Source organism: Gossypium hirsutum, chromosome D01 (genome assembly GCF_007990345.1).
Source record: "Gossypium hirsutum isolate 1008001.06 chromosome D01, Gossypium_hirsutum_v2.1, whole genome shotgun sequence".
Lineage (NCBI taxonomy): Eukaryota > Viridiplantae > Streptophyta > Magnoliopsida > Malvales > Malvaceae > Gossypium > Gossypium hirsutum.
The window spans coordinates 60,532,026-60,548,138 of record NC_053437.1 but is presented as its reverse complement, the minus strand read 5'-3'; the positions used below and the strand labels follow the sequence as shown (position 1 = coordinate 60,548,138).

Here is a 16,113-nt window from a genome sequence, read left to right as displayed (position 1 = left end):
TAAGGCTTTTCGGCTTGTAACTTTATGAGGCTTAGGACATGCATGGAATTCAAGAACAGGAAGCATCACAATGGTTTCAAGCACGGAAATAGTTTGGCACATCGTGTTGGTCCCTATTCTTCCCCCGCAGTAACCCATGTCCTCTTACCACCTTATTTCTCATTCTCTCACCTTCATCATTTCTCCACGTAAGAAGTCACAATATAATATAGCAACTACTAGTAACTCACGAGTTTTTGTGCACTATTGACTAGGTTTTTCTATTTTTTATACTTTATCACATTTTTTTCCTTTTTTGCACATCTCACTCATAATGCTTTTGATTTTTCATGATCTTTTTCTACTCACTTTTCTTGTTTTCTTTCTGAATTTTTCTTTTGTTGCACATATTGGCTAACCTATAATCACTATATCATACCAATTCTTCATATTTCACTCTATTTTTAAAAAATCCACCATGATGTATCTACTTAACCATCAATATGCATGGTTAAATGTTTATTATTCATGTAATTCAAGACCAAAGAAAAAGTGTAAGTACAGATTAATGTTTTGGCTCGGGTTTTGTATGAAGGTTCATCAAAAAGTGTTTTCTGGCTCAAAATAGGTACTAAGGATTGATACACAAGGTTAGGTTTTTGGCTCTAGGTTTATACCAAACAATGCCTTAGGTCATCCCTAGGTGTTTCATTATTCACAAATTTAATCAATCTAACAATCACAAATTCAACTATTTATCATACGTACTAGCATGCTCGTTACCCTGTATTCTTTATATCATTTGGTAAATTCAATTACTCAATGCCTATTTACAGTGTAATATATAGTAGTCTAATAATAAAAAACTTAAAATCATTCACTATCATGCCAAATTTATAATAAATATAATCAACCTATATACATGCTCCTAACCAATCACTTGTATTTCTACAAGCTAAAGCACACATTTGACATAAAAAATAAAAGAAAATTATAAAAATAAAAATAAATTTCCTATGTTATCCCCACACTTTAGATAGCACATTGTTCCTAATGTGCAGTCTTGAAAGGATAAGGAAATAAGTTACCCGATTGATCGTGATAGTTTTGTATACTAGTGGGTGTTTCCTTCTTTGTTCGTTATAAGCTTGAAAATGTTGTGCTTCTTTCATGTGGGGTTTCTACACAGAAAACTTGAAATTGAAAAGAAAACAAAGATATAAAAATATAATGTTAGTCTTTCTCCTAAAATAAAAACTCTCCAAAATTTAATACAATCTCCAAAAATAAACATTAAAAATTAAAAAGTTTAATCGTCATTCTCTTCCTCAAAATCCATTTCCTCATCTCGTTCACTTTCCTCATCCTCGCTTTTTTTCTTGCTCATCACTTTCTTGCCCCTCTTCTTCATCCTCTAGTTACGTGTTCTTGGAAAACCAGGTCTGTCTCTTGCTTCCAATGTATCATCCAATCCAACTTGGGATGGTTGCTCTCACTAAAATCTTGCCGAGCTGTTAGCTTTTCTTTTTGTTTAATTGAATTAGCTTTTCTTTTTGTTTAATTGAAGATGGGACATCCATATTCTATTTTTAGCATTTGTTCCAATCTCTTATTTGTTTTTGTCGAATCTCCGTGTATTGCGTGTAGAGTGTCTCCTATAATGCTTCTTGAGGGCTTCATGCTTCTTGACGAGTTACAAGATTAATTCTAACCTATATGAAAATAGATCTAATTAGTACTTTAAAAAATATATTACGATAAAACATAAAATAAAGATTTTTGGGTTTTTAGAAATAAAGAAATAAAAATAACAAAAACCTAAATTAAAAGGACTTCAAAAAACTAATTTATAAACTTAATTAATTCTAAGCATGCGTGATTAGCTCGCTTCGATGGTCATAACTAATTCCTATTTTGGGTTTCTACTCAATCAACCAGTCATTACCCTAGCATGATGTCTCAATCTTCCACTAAAGTAATGAGCCGATAAGAACTACTTATCTCTCGACCTCACAGTTTAGACCGGTTTGGGGCTAAGGTATTCACGGATAGGCTATAGCAATTTTGGGTTAATTTCCACCTAAATGTCTTCATAGGGTTGTCAAACCTAGGGTTTAAGTTCTTTCTCTCCCAAATAGTTGATCCGCTAAAAAACTTTACATAATAATAATTTATTCACACCTCCACTTGCTAATCCCCCATAAGAGGATTAGTTCCTCATAGATCTCATGAACACAATAAACTTGATGATAAGGATAAACATAAATAACAAATATAGAGGAGAGTTTATAGGATTCTGTTTGTATTTGATAGATAAAGTGTAGAAAATCTACTAGCGTTTGATCGCCTTTACAAACCACGTTCTCCGAAGAACACAAATAAAAATCAACCTAAAGCTTCAAGGAAAGAAAAAATTAAAACTAAAATTACAAAGAAAACTTAAAGTATGAAAATTTGTCCTCAACAAGTGTATTAAGAGCCTATTTATAGAGTTAGGGTTGTTGTCGTCTTCAACCCTAGGTCAGCTGACGTTCTCGTGTTAACTCTTCATTGTGTAAACTAAAACACCCCTGTCTTGTAAGTGTTTCTCATACAAGGCCGATGTCGTGACACCTTAGTGCCTATGTCGTGACATCGAAGGTAGTATCTCAGGTTTAGGGTAGCTTTAAGGGTGTATCGCGACATCCCTTGGATGTGTCACGACACCAAAGGCAGTATAGCAATTCTGGCATTCTACTCTCTATGTTGTGACATCGAACTCCCCGTGTTGCAGCACAGTGACTAGCTTTCAGTTCTTACGCCTTTGAATGGTCTCCTACACACTTACTAAGTACATTAGCTCACCTTTAGGCCTCATTCGGCCTCTAAGGTTAATAAAATACTCCAAATATAGTTTTTATTAAATTTAAACTAAAATATAAAAACTTAACTAAAACATAATAAAAGTGCTTGTATTTAAGCTCATCAAGTACGGAAACTAGTTTAATCTGCTACACTGAATTACGATAGATCACATCTATGTGATGCAACCCACCAGATATATAGCTAAAGAAAACGTGAATAAGTTTGCAAACTGCTTAGATCCATATATGGACTTAAGCAAGCATCCCGCCCATGGAATCAAAGATTTGATCAAATAATCAAGACATTTAAATTTGAGTAAAACGTTTATGAACCTTGTGTTTATGAATGTTTAGGGGATAGAAAGGTGGTTTTTCTTGTTCTATAAGTTGATAACATTCTACTCCTTTGGAATGATGTAGGGACATTATTGTCAGTTAAACTATGGCTAACCCAACAGTTTATCATGGAGTACTTGAGAGAAGCTAAGTTTGTTCTAGGCATTCGAATCCTAAAGAATTGAAAGAGCAAAGTGATAGCACTGTCTCAGGCTCCATACAAAGATAAGAAATTGGAATGTCATGCAATGGCTGATTCGAAGAAAGGAAATTAACCCTCCGTATCGAGATTTCGTCTCTCTTTAGAGGACTATCCTAAGACAAAAGAAGAAAAAGAAAACATGAGAAAGGTTCCTTATACTTCAGTAGTATGAAGTCTCATGTATGCTATGTTATGCACACGTCCAGATATCTATTTTACAGTGGGGTTGGTAAGTCAATATCAGGAAAATCAAAGACCAAAACATTGGCAAGCAGTTAAGCATATATTCAAGTATTTACAAAGAGTGAGGGATTATATGCTTGTGTATTCCGGAAGAGATCCTACATCTATTAGATTAACCAAATTTAACTTTCAAACGTATCAGGATTCGAGGAAATCGACATCGAATTGTGCTTTTGTATTAAATGGTGGGTCCATAATGTGAATAAGTGTCAAGTAGAGTTACACTACTAACTTCACTATAGAGGGCCGAATATAAGGTATGGAAAAGCTATAACACTATAACAGTGTGGATATAGCTAAACCTAAAAGAAACCACATAAGACAAAACATATTAAGGGAGATGGTAGTGCTTGACGGAATAGTGAATGTAGTCAAAGAATGCATCCGAGGACATACCTTGGGGATTTGTTTTACCAAGACTTTAGTAGTTAGAGAGTCCTTTGGGTAACATATAAAAGAGCACAAGAATGCGAAACATGACTCATCTACTTCACTAGGGCAACTAGGATACTGTTGGATCTGGTACCCTAAATGTAGTATTTTCATCTAAGTGCACTTATAATTTTTTCGAACAGATTGGTTAATAAAACAAATTCATTTATTACATTAATATAATTTGTATGATTTTCCTCACATGGTTTTTGCATGTAAAGAAAAATGGAAGCAAATGTTGCTTATTAGTTATCTAATGTTTAAACTAATACTGAGCAGTATCACGTGGTCAGATCATGATACTAAAAGACAACTTGTATTAGTAGACGAAAATAAAAATTTCCTTAGTTTCATCGAAAATGATCAAACTGATTGAAAGACTAATATGTCATCTATCAAGTCCAATTGGGAGATGTTTTATCTTGGGCATTAGAGCGGATGACTCCCAGAAGATAGAGACATAGATGTGACTAACTAGACTAACAGTACATCAGACAAGGCCCAATTAGAATAGATCCTAAATTCGTTTATGGATTTATTCACTTGTGACATTCATAGTGCAACATACCTCAATCATGAGTGGATGACGGACTATGTATGTGTGACTCATACACTTTAATGTAAGCAAAAGTCTGAGTTCAAATAGATAAGGAATTGAAAGTTGGTGCATTAGTTGTATGACTTTTGTAGTACGTGGCATCATTCACAACAGTGGAATTCATACTTGAGACATGGGTAAATGACATGCTCTTATTGGCATTACATGGTTGATGAAAAGTAAAACGTCGCCACGAGTCGTTTGTCTTTGTGATGAACGACTTGATTACTATTTAATAGTAATTGACTTTTCATGAAGGAAGATTTAATGGTTACCATGAGATAAAATATGATCATATTAGGAGAGTGGATAATATCCTAGAGAGATCAATGATATCCAATAAGGGTAACGCACTTATGACAAGGTCATTAGACGAGAACTGAATAGTTGTTTTCATAATGGTTTGTCGTTAGGAAGACCTCAGTCACAATACTATAGTTGAATGACTTCGTGACTAAATGAGTTTATAATTAATAAACGAAAAGTCAGAACTTAATTATAAATCATTTAAGCCCTAATTATATATGTTCAATCGTTCCCTCCACTAGCTTGTTGAAACCATAAATGAATTATGTGTTTGAATCAAAATGAACATAATGAATAGAAATAGAGAAATGAAAAATGTTACATCTCGAAAATCGGGTTAGTAGAATTGGACATTAGCTTATGGGTTTGAGAGAAAATCAAGTTTTGTGTCGTAAAAATAAGAATTAAATTAAATAGGATAAAATAATTAATTATTTAATAATAGTAAAAATAAAAATAAAATAAAATAAAATAATTATGGTATTAATAATCGGGGCATTAGCAAAAAATAATAATAGAGACTAATTTGGAGCAGTGGTTAAAGTAGAGCTTAAATGTGTAAATTAAGACTAGTAGTTAAAAATGGAGCTATTAGAAGAAGGGAGAAATAGGATAGGACTTAGGGGGCAAATAGCCCAATTTTTTTAAAAAAATTGGTTGGCTATAAAATGGTTGGCTATAAAATTGGTTGGCTATAAAGCAGAAAAACATCAACGATCTGCTTATCCAAAAACACAGGTAGATTTCAGTCTAAGGTTTATTGCTATAAATATCATAAATCGAGTCGATTTTCAAAATTTTAATTTTTCACTGTGCAAGAAAACCGTTTTCAAACCGGATTTTTTCCAACACTTAGGTGCATATAGTGATGTATGGTCAAGTCATACTTATGCATATCCTTATACGGAGTCGCTTAGCTTAAATTTGTTTTTAATGAATTTAAAAATACTTCTACCACTAGGTAGTTTTTAAGTTCATTTTTGTGTCCTTAAGTGAATATAGTGATGTATGGTTAAGTCATTTATTGACATTAAGGTATGATCATTTGAATTTATTGAAATACTTTGTATTTTAATTACATTTATTGAAAATCATGACTTTTCAAGAAAATGTGAGGTTTAAAGGCATGATCATTTGAACATCTTTATTTTATCTGATAAACTTTCTTGAAATTATTCAAGATGACAATAAGTGCTATTTTCTTGTTTTGAACCTTTTATGACCCTTTTATCTTCAAATTCTTTATTTAAGCTCTAATCACTTATGGCCTTAAGCTATGCATGAGATGCTTGTACATATTAGTATAGAGTCTTAGGATTAGAAATAGTTTATAAAATTAGGATTAGAATTAGGATTAAATCTAGGATTAAGTTTAGAATTCAACTTAGGATTAAACACAAAACTAGGTTTAGAACTAGAATAAGGATTAAACTTAGACTTAGTATATAAGATTAATATTTTTACTTCAGCTTAAGACTTTGGAATTCTCGATGGTATCATGCTTTGAATTAATATATCATTTACATACCACTATTCCATGACATGTTTATTTGAGCTTACAGGTTTAGAACTAGAATTAGGATTAGACTTAGACTTAGGATATAAGATTCATATTTTTACTTAGGATTAAGACTTTGGAATTCTCAATGGTATCATGCTATGAATTGATATATCATTTACATACCAATTTTCCATGACATGTTTATTTGAGCTTACATTTGATATCGATTTATATAAATATGTCATGTTTGATAATCACCTGCCTCATATCACAAATTCTTCAGTATCCATTGTGTATTCACATTGGTATTTTGTTAATTGAATGCCATTGCCATGTTCACACCTCATGGATTTCTCTTATTTGAACATGGTCTTAAAAGACGCGATGGTTAATATCCTTATTGAATGAAATGCATTTTGTTTGCCTATATGTTTTGTTCATTCAATAATATATTTTTTGTATATCTTTCTTCTTCTTATGCTTTTGATGTTGATATCATTATTGCTTTAATGGCTTTTGATATCCAATTTTGATACCATTGCACTTTTCATGCCTATTATGTTTGATAACAATTGGTATCTAACAAACGGACAGAAAATCATTAAGATACGTATTTAGTAAGAGTGAATACTAGAAATAGAAATTGCATATGGTTGTATTAATGTTATCATTAGTATGCAATTCTTTGTTCATGCCTTGATAGCAATTATTGATAACAATTGATATCTTTATTAAGTATTAATTGGTATCTTTCCCTCGACATATCTTTATATGAACTTTTATGCAATTAAGACTTACTTGCATGCACTTTAGAATATTGCATTAAGTGTTTAAAACAAATGGATTTCAAGTAAGATTCATTCATTGCTATACTTCTTTCTTTGAAAGTATTTTGTTTTATCTTTATTCTCTTTAAGCTTTGATTTTCAAAATGCCATAATTTTTTACATTTTTGGCAAACCTTTTATATACCAAAAATGTTTATCTTTCAATGTTTATGCAAATAGTTTAATGGTTATGCATGTATTCTTATTGATATATGGTTTAAATACATGTAATTTATTTTATATTTTTAGAGAAAATGTATGTCATTTATAAACCCTTGGATTTGGTTATTGAAATCCATATATTCTTTATTGTAATATTTACTATTGAAATTTAATATTTTTAGTCTTGCTTCAATAAGTATTTTATTAGATAGGAGATTATTTTTGAAAATGTCTAAATCATTTAGGAAGAGTTTTTCAAAATGTAAATTTCTTTTAAACTTTTTGTTATATAAAAAGGGAAAGATTATTAGTTTTGATGTCCCAAGTTTTTTATACAACGATATATAAGATAAATTTTATTACTAATTAAGTCATTTAATGACTAAACATTTTCAAATCGTGTTCAAAGAGTTGAAAAGCACTCAAAAACATGGTCTAAATGAGTTTCAACTTAACCAAATGTTTTCGAGGCAATACCATATTGCTCTAAGGTGTTTAAAATGTTTTTAAGACATTTTGGTAGGTAGGCATTGATACTGAGGGTCTAAGTATCAAAACATTGTAAGCTAGTAGCCTCAGAAACAAAATGAGAGGCCATGTATCGGTACCCAACTTGTAGGTATCGATAACTACCCTATAGGCATTCGTACCTAGCCTTGTAAAGACTACAAATGACTACTTTTGTGAAAGGTATCAATATCTTCTTAGTATGTATCGATACTTGAGCTATAGGAACACTTTTTCAACCCAAAAATAGTTTTATTTCATCCCCAATGGCTCCAAACATCCACAAATGTTATTCCTTAATATAAATACAAGTCAAGAACAATTCAAGACCTATAAGAGAGATAACACAAGAGAAGTAACTTCATATCTTCATTTCTCTTGTACATATTTTTTTAAGAGATTATTGTAATATCTTTCATCACTTTTATTTTTTTATATTTAGAACTCAAATTTGCAAAAATACATTTATTAAAGGTTGATTAATTGTTTGCTCTTTCTTTTTGTAATTAAAGAGTGTACTTAAGGTTTTGAGATAGAAAACCTTAAAAGAGATTTAAAAGGTACTAGTTGAAGTGTAAAAGCTAGAGGGTTTTAGTTAACCCATAAAAACTAAGGGAAGGTTCTATATTAGTCTTGTAAATTGAAAAATCTTTAGTAGAAGTATAATAAGGTAGTGGAGGTAAATAACTGAAGCTAAACTATTATAAATTCAAGTGTTCAAACTATTCTCTCTCCTTCTTTTTTTTTTAATTTAGAAAGTTTGTAAAAAAATTTTCAAAATCTCGATTTACTATCTCTTAGTATTGTTCGACCTAACATACACAATAAGCAGTACAACAAAAAGAATTCACATACTAGAAAAAAAATACAAATGTTAACTGTAATTGAAGTAATTTCCAAACCTTTTTTTCTAAAAGATTATTGAAAATCTTTTAGATGAAAACAAAGGATTAACCTTCTTTTATAATATAGGCCTAGACCTTTACATCATATAAGCAAACCAAAGCTCAACTTAGTAACATTAGGAATAAATTAAAAACAATGAAAATATCCTTTAAGTTGAGATTGCTCCTCTAGAAGGTAAGCTAAAAAGATCAAGGTTGCATATGTACTTGTAAATGGGACATCTCCGGTAGAAGATGAAGTGAATTGAGGCTACATGGTTTTTTTCTTTCTTTCTTTCTTTTGGTACAATGCCATTACACCCTTATTGGTGGTTGCATAGGGTTATGTTAAAAGGGGAGACAATATGGAGCCAACGTAGCTTTGACCTTTGAAATGTTTGGTAATTTATTAGGTATACATAGATTTATGTATTTGTATTTTACATTAAAGTTTGTCCTTCAAAATAAATTTATATTTTTGTTTATAAATTAATATTATGTGTTATAGGTTGAAAAAAAGGTTAAATTTATATTATTGCTTTTGTTTATAAATGAATTAACTAATTTTTAACCACTAAATTTATTTTCAGTATTTTAATTTAAATTTTTTGAAATTTTTGAATATCACTTTCGGCCCAAATAAAATTATATTTCGTGCGTAAAACGAATAAAAACATATATGATTATAAAAAAAACAGAGTATTTGAAAATAATTTCTTTTATATATATAGAAGAAGCATTGTTAGAAGTTTTACCTAAATACAAGTTGAAGGCTCAACTCTCAAACGAGAGTTGGCATTTTTTTTCCCAATATTTTTTCAAATTACATTATTTATTATTTTATTATATATATGGATGTATATACGTATTCAAACATGATGAGAGAGTTGAAACGGATAAGAAAGATTTATAAAGGAAGATTAGATTCCATTTGACATAAATATTTTGGATAAGTTATAAAATTAGTCATTTTTGTTTGTCTCACATTATATTTTAGTCACTTACGTTATCGTTTTGTTATGAAGTAGTCATTTTCCGTTAAGTTTCATTACCTCTTTAACGACAATCTTACGTGACAGTTCAAATGGGTTTTAAATGCCAACTTAGATGCCCAACTGGGATGTGAATAGTTTTTTCAATCAAAATGGAAAAGAAAACTAAAAGAAAAAGAAGAATGATTTTTTTTCCAGTTCAAGGTGTACTTAATTTAAATTTTTTAATTAATTAAATTTAAAAATCTATTCTCGTCTCAATTGGACATCCAAATTGGCATTTAAAACCTATTTAGACTGCCACGTAGGATTGTCGTTAGGGAGGTAGCGAAGCTTAATGGCAAAGTGACCACTTTGTAACAAAATGATAACGTAAATGACTAAAACGTAAAAAAATAATTTTTTTAATTTACCTAAATATATTATAAACTAGGTTAGTTTAGTTAGTTGAAATACTCTTAAATTAAGCTTGATTTGTTTGAGAGCAAAATAAGATTAATTTAGTTGGTTTGGTAGAGAACATAAATGCTGCTAATAGGTAAGTTGAGTAAAATTATAATAGTAAAACACGAGGTAATGATGAGGACAATTGTAACAAAGTTTTTCCATGTATCCCATTCCCATCATCATTTCTCCAGCATCCTACCCTACCCCCATGTATTATTTTTAATAGTATAAACAAAAAACAAATAGTTTCTTTTTGTTCTTTTAATTTTCCAATAAATAAATTGTGTATTTTAAATAGCTCAGCCGCCCCAAACAGCCACCCATGTTGCTCTCTCTCTCCCTCTTTCTATCTCTAAAGTTTTCTCTTTTCTCTGTCTATCAAAAAAAATATATCTCTATCGACAAAAACCCACACCACTTCATCGAGAGGAAAGAATCTCTCAATACAAAAACCAATTACAGTAACCTCCGTTTCTTTCAAATGAAACCATCATCTAAATCCCTACTTATTTCTCTAACTTCTTCTTCTTCTTCTTCTTCTTCTTCTTCGTGTACTTGATTCAACAACACACTTGTTTATCCAAGAAGAGAAGATTTTTCTATTTGTATTCCTCTGGGAAAACAACCCTAAAATGAGTAGCCTTGACGAGTCTTTAAGATCTCTCTCCCTCGACTACCTCAACCTCCTCATCAATGGCCAAGCTTTCTCTGATGTAACTTTCAGTGTAGAGGGTCGGTTAGTTCATGCCCACAGGTGTATTTTAGCTGCAAGGAGTCTCTTCTTTAGGAAATTCTTCTGCGGACCTGATCCTCCAGCTGGTTTAGACCCGGTTGGTTCGAGGATGAACCGAGGAGGCGGATCAACAGCAGGGTCTAGGCCCGGTGTTATACCCGTGAACTCAGTGGGATATGAAGTGTTCTTGCTATTGTTACAGTTCTTGTATAGTGGCCAGGTCTCTATTGTGCCTCAAAAGCATGAGGCAAGGCCTAATTGTAGTGAAAGAGCGTGTTGGCATACACATTGCACCTCTGCCGTTGATCTTGCGCTTGACACTCTTGCTGCCGCTAGATACTTTGGTGTTGAACAGCTTGCATTGCTTACTCAGGTTTCCCTTCCCTTCCCTTCCCTTCCCTTCCCTTCCCTCTCTTCGTCATCAATCATCATCAACATACCCTCACAAACTACTTTCCTTCTCTCTCTTTTTCTGCTGTCTGATTCTTGATTCTTGTGTGTGTGGAGTCTTGTTACTCTTTGTGTTTTGGGTTTTTGGGTACCCAGACAATAACTAGGCTTGGTTTTTGGGAAGTGTAATTTAATCTTTTTTTATTGAAGGGATTTTTTTGTAATCTTATTAACATGAAGATGATGATCATCATTATCAAACCGGGTTTCTTTTTCTTTTAACGATTAACTAAACACCTTTTTGTTCTACATATTTCCGATCCTCATTTCCATGTTTGTAAAGTAGTTGGATTTTATCCTCTCAGTTCATTTAGGAACTCTCTTTTCTGCAAAAACACGGAATTTTTAGTATTTTTTTTCGTTATTTTTTCTGCAGTTTTCTCCTACAGCGCCTGATTCTACCATTAATTGCTTCAGTTTTCTTTCACTGTTTTTCTTCATCGGTCATCTGGACTTCTCCTTCTACAGGCTACAGTTGATGTTGAAAAGATTTACTATTTTCTTGCGAGTAAAAAGAAATGTTGTTCAAACGATATTCATTGTCAAATAACCCAGAAAGAAAAGGGTTTATTTACATGTCATGTATAATCATATTTTCTGGTTTTCTTGAATTGGGTTTCTTCCATCTAAATGCTCCGCACCAAAGGCTTTCTAAATCTAGATCTTGATAATATCTGGTAATGGCTTCCCTCGTAAGCACATAAAATCTTTCCCAAACACCCATCGCTTTGTTTAGCTTCAACCAATGGGAACGAAGACTCTTTTCATTTCCATTTACCAAAGCTGACGCTCTTTGTTCTCTTCGTTTCACAGAAACAATTGGCCAGTATGGTGGAGAAGGCCTCAATTGAAGATGTTATGAAAGTACTAATAGCTTCAAGAAAGCAAGACATGCACCAACTTTGGACTACTTGTTCCCACCTAGTGGCCAAATCAGGTCTACCACCAGAAGTTCTCGCCAAACATCTGCCCATAGATGTGGTGGCCAAAATCGAAGAGCTGCGTCTCAAGTCATCTCTAACAAGACGGTCCTTAATCCCTCATCATCATCATCATCATCATCATCATCACCCCCACCCCCACCATGATCTCACCGCGGCTGCTGATCTTGAGGACCAGAAGATTCGAAGGATGAGAAGGGCATTAGACTCTTCGGATGTTGAACTAGTCAAGCTCATGGTGATGGGAGAAGGTCTGAATCTTGATGAAGCTTTGGCTTTACACTATGCTGTCGAGAACTGCAGCCGGGAAGTAGTTAAGACCTTGTTAGAGCTTGGTGCGGCTAATGTTAACTACCCGGCGGGGCCTGCAGGAAAAACCCCACTTCACATTGCAGCGGAAATGGTATCACCAGATATGGTTGCGGTGCTTTTAGACCACCACGCAGACCCTAATGTAAGAACCGTTGATGGGGTGACTCCTTTAGACATCCTTCGAACACTAACTTCAGATTTCTTGTTCAAAGGTGCGGTGCCGGGGCTAACTCACATCGAACCAAATAAGCTTAGGCTATGTCTTGAGCTTGTTCAATCAGCAGCTATGGTTATCTCGCGTGAAGAAGGGAGCGTAAATCCACCAACTTCAACTGCAATTTACCCACCAATGAGTGATGAACATAATAGCAGTAGCAGTGGAAACAACCTTGCTAACCTCAATTTGGATTCAAGGTTGGTTTATCTCAATCTTGGTGCTACAGCTTCAACTCAAATGGGATCAAGAATGGAGGGTGATGATGATAGCAGCCACAACAGTCAAAGAGAAGCCATGAATCGACATGACCCAACAATGTACCATCACTCTCATGACTTCTAGCTCCAACACTTTCTTTCTCTTTCTTTTTCTCTCTCTATATATCAATCTCATTCTCTCTCTCTGACTCTCTCTCTATAGATAATATAAAACAAATGGATGGTGAAAGACAGGCAAAATAGTAGTTCATGGAAACTCGTTCATGAGAGATTATTGGATCTATATATTTGTCCGTCCTTTGATTTCAATCACTAGCCTTTTTCCCTATGCTGTGAGGGGTGTTTTTTTTTTTTTTAAATTTCTTTGTAGGCTTTCAATGACCCATGACAAGAAATGCAGTTTCATTGGAGATGTCATGAGCTTTTAAATTTTTTTTTTCTCTCATTGATTGGGATGAGACAAGGAGGATCTGAGATTTGCTCTGTGGTGAGGGGAGGGAGGTGATGGAGAGACACGCAGGTCAATCTGTCAATTCCTCTGTATTTATTCATAGTATCAAAATATCATGCCCTATTTCTCTCTTACCTTCTCTTTTTTTCTTGTCTCCCCACACGACCACACCCACTTTTTTTTTTTTGCACCACTTGCCTTTCATTGTATGTACAACTACTTCATACATATACATACACTATATACATATGTCAGTAAATAAATGATAAAATTCTTCACGGTATAAAGTAATTTAGTACTATATGTACATGTAATATAAGTAAGAAAAGATATATAATTAAGAAGGGAGGAATTTGGCTTGTAATGGAGTGGTGGGGTTATCTTGGGCTTGATTAGGCTTAGTTTGAACTACGCATTTTTATATTGAAAGAAATGAGCTGTCTTTCGGATTCCTTTTTTTTTCTTTTCCATATCTTTTCTAGCACTCAATGGGCTTTTGGAGAAGCTTAATTGGCTATATAGGAGTGGTCTAATTATTTTTGTAGAAAAATCACAAGGCAATGGACAAAATTGATTGATTGTTTGTCTTGTATGGATGCAACATTTGAGTGTGACCACACAGGACAGCTTAATAATAAATTGGTATTATCTAAATCTGGATTCCCTCCATGTAATCCTCCTTTTTGTCCCCCTTGCCATTTTTGGCCTCCGATACTTACAAAAATTTACAGCTAAACCATAGATTTCTTAATATTAATTCTTGTCTCAACCTCTGGGTACGTAGGTCAGCACATCCCTGGGGCTACTTCACTTTCCACTATATATATATATATATAAATCTGGAATTGAACTGGTTTCATTTCACCAGCATATAGATGCAGTTTCACTCGTAAGCGGATCTCCTAGGAAAATCCAGCATCTTCTTGGTTCTCATTCACTAGTTGCAGAAAGGTGCAAATGAATGCATTCTGATTCTCGTATGAAAATGTTGAAACTAACACAACGAGCTGCATATATATCATGTTCATTTTATACAACAATTATAAATGTTTTTTCTTTGGTATCTCAAGCCATGAGTCAGCCGCTGAATTAAGCACGTTTATTAAATATTAATTTAGGCGGCTTTCTTTGTTTCTCTTTGCCATTTGTGATATGGAGTAATCTTTAAAGACCTATATATTTATGGATATATACACACCCATATGGACTCCTACTTTTATTGAATGATTAATGACTAAGTTAGCATTCTCGGTGTTATCCCGTTTCTAGGTGTTCTTTGTCTTTAACTAGATGTCTTTGATGATGCTTGACTATAGAACTATTGTTTTTCTTTTTTCTTTTGGTAATTGGGTAGGGGATGGGGTTGCTTGGGATTGAACTCAACTCGCATGCCTAAAATCTAATACTCTTGCATCTACTAGCTTGTTGACACAATCGTATATGTCCAATGCAAACATTGTTGATATATTTACAACCTAGCTGTTAGGAGCGGACAAATATTATAGTACTGAAATGTCAAAGAAGATTACAAAATGCAGTTTCACTATCTTTACAGTTTTGTTTTATTCATACAAGCTTCCACTACATTCACGTTACATTAAGGTTATCATATATCTAAACACATGATACCATTGAACACATCAATAAGTATGGGGTGTTAACCGGCCAGGATAGACTTAAAACTCTTGATAGAGACAGATTGCATATATTTTCGTAACCAAGTCAGTATTAACAGGATCGGTATAAAAAAAGAAAAGATCATTTGTGACATTCATAAATGCTAGTCTAAATTTTATGCTTGTGAAGAAATGACCATGGTTATGGATCAGTATCAGATGACTAGCTGCTAATGCCGCTAAAAGCCCCGCTAATCTTTGAGTGAATAATTGTAGTGAAGAAATTTCATTTGTTGATGTTAAATATAAAGTTAATGACATGATCTTGAAAAATGGAATAATGCAATTTCATGAGGATGCTGAATCCCCTCTTCAAAATTTTGCATGCATGTATATATGTTAATTTGCTTTCGTATGAAGAAAAAAGAAAATACACGTAAATGTTATACTAGCTTTATTTAGGTTAAAGTCCGCATTCATTGGTACATATGTTAAAAATCGATATTCTCTTATAGATTGATTGCTGCAGTGGAGAAGCAATGTCTAATGCAAAAAGAATTATATAAATACTAAATTATGGTACACGTGGGTGAAAATATTTTATGATATAGGTCCCTATACTCTTTACAATTTTGAAATTTGGTCCCTGTATTTTATTTATAAGAATTTAATCTTTTTACTTTTTAAATTTCAAAATTCAGGTTCAATTATTAACTATGTCGAATTTTTTTATTAAATTTATTGGTGTGGCATTTTGAAATTTAAAAGAAAAACGCACTTGGTAACCATGGAACTAAAAAGATAAAGTTGTAACTTGTATTTAACAAAATGATTTTAAAAGTGTTAACAGTTGATTCTGAATATTAAAATCTGAAAGTAGAATAATTAAATTTTTAAAAATAAAAATATAGATACT

The 16,113-nt window shown here is 32.7% G+C and overlaps 1 protein-coding gene across 1 annotated transcript; it reads left to right on the top strand.

Moving 5' to 3' along the window:
* The first annotated feature begins 10,575 nt into the window (after window positions 1–10,575).
* On the top strand, window positions 10,576–13,439 carry LOC107921109 (BTB/POZ domain and ankyrin repeat-containing protein NOOT2). The gene is made up of 2 exons (XM_016850981.2): window positions 10,576–11,365; window positions 12,256–13,439. The coding sequence occupies exons 1-2, from the start codon at window positions 10,892–10,894 to the stop codon at window positions 13,252–13,254; spliced, it is 1,473 nt and encodes a 490-aa protein (XP_016706470.2). The 5' UTR covers window positions 10,576–10,891; the 3' UTR covers window positions 13,255–13,439.
* Window positions 13,440–16,113: the final 2,674 nt, after the last annotated feature.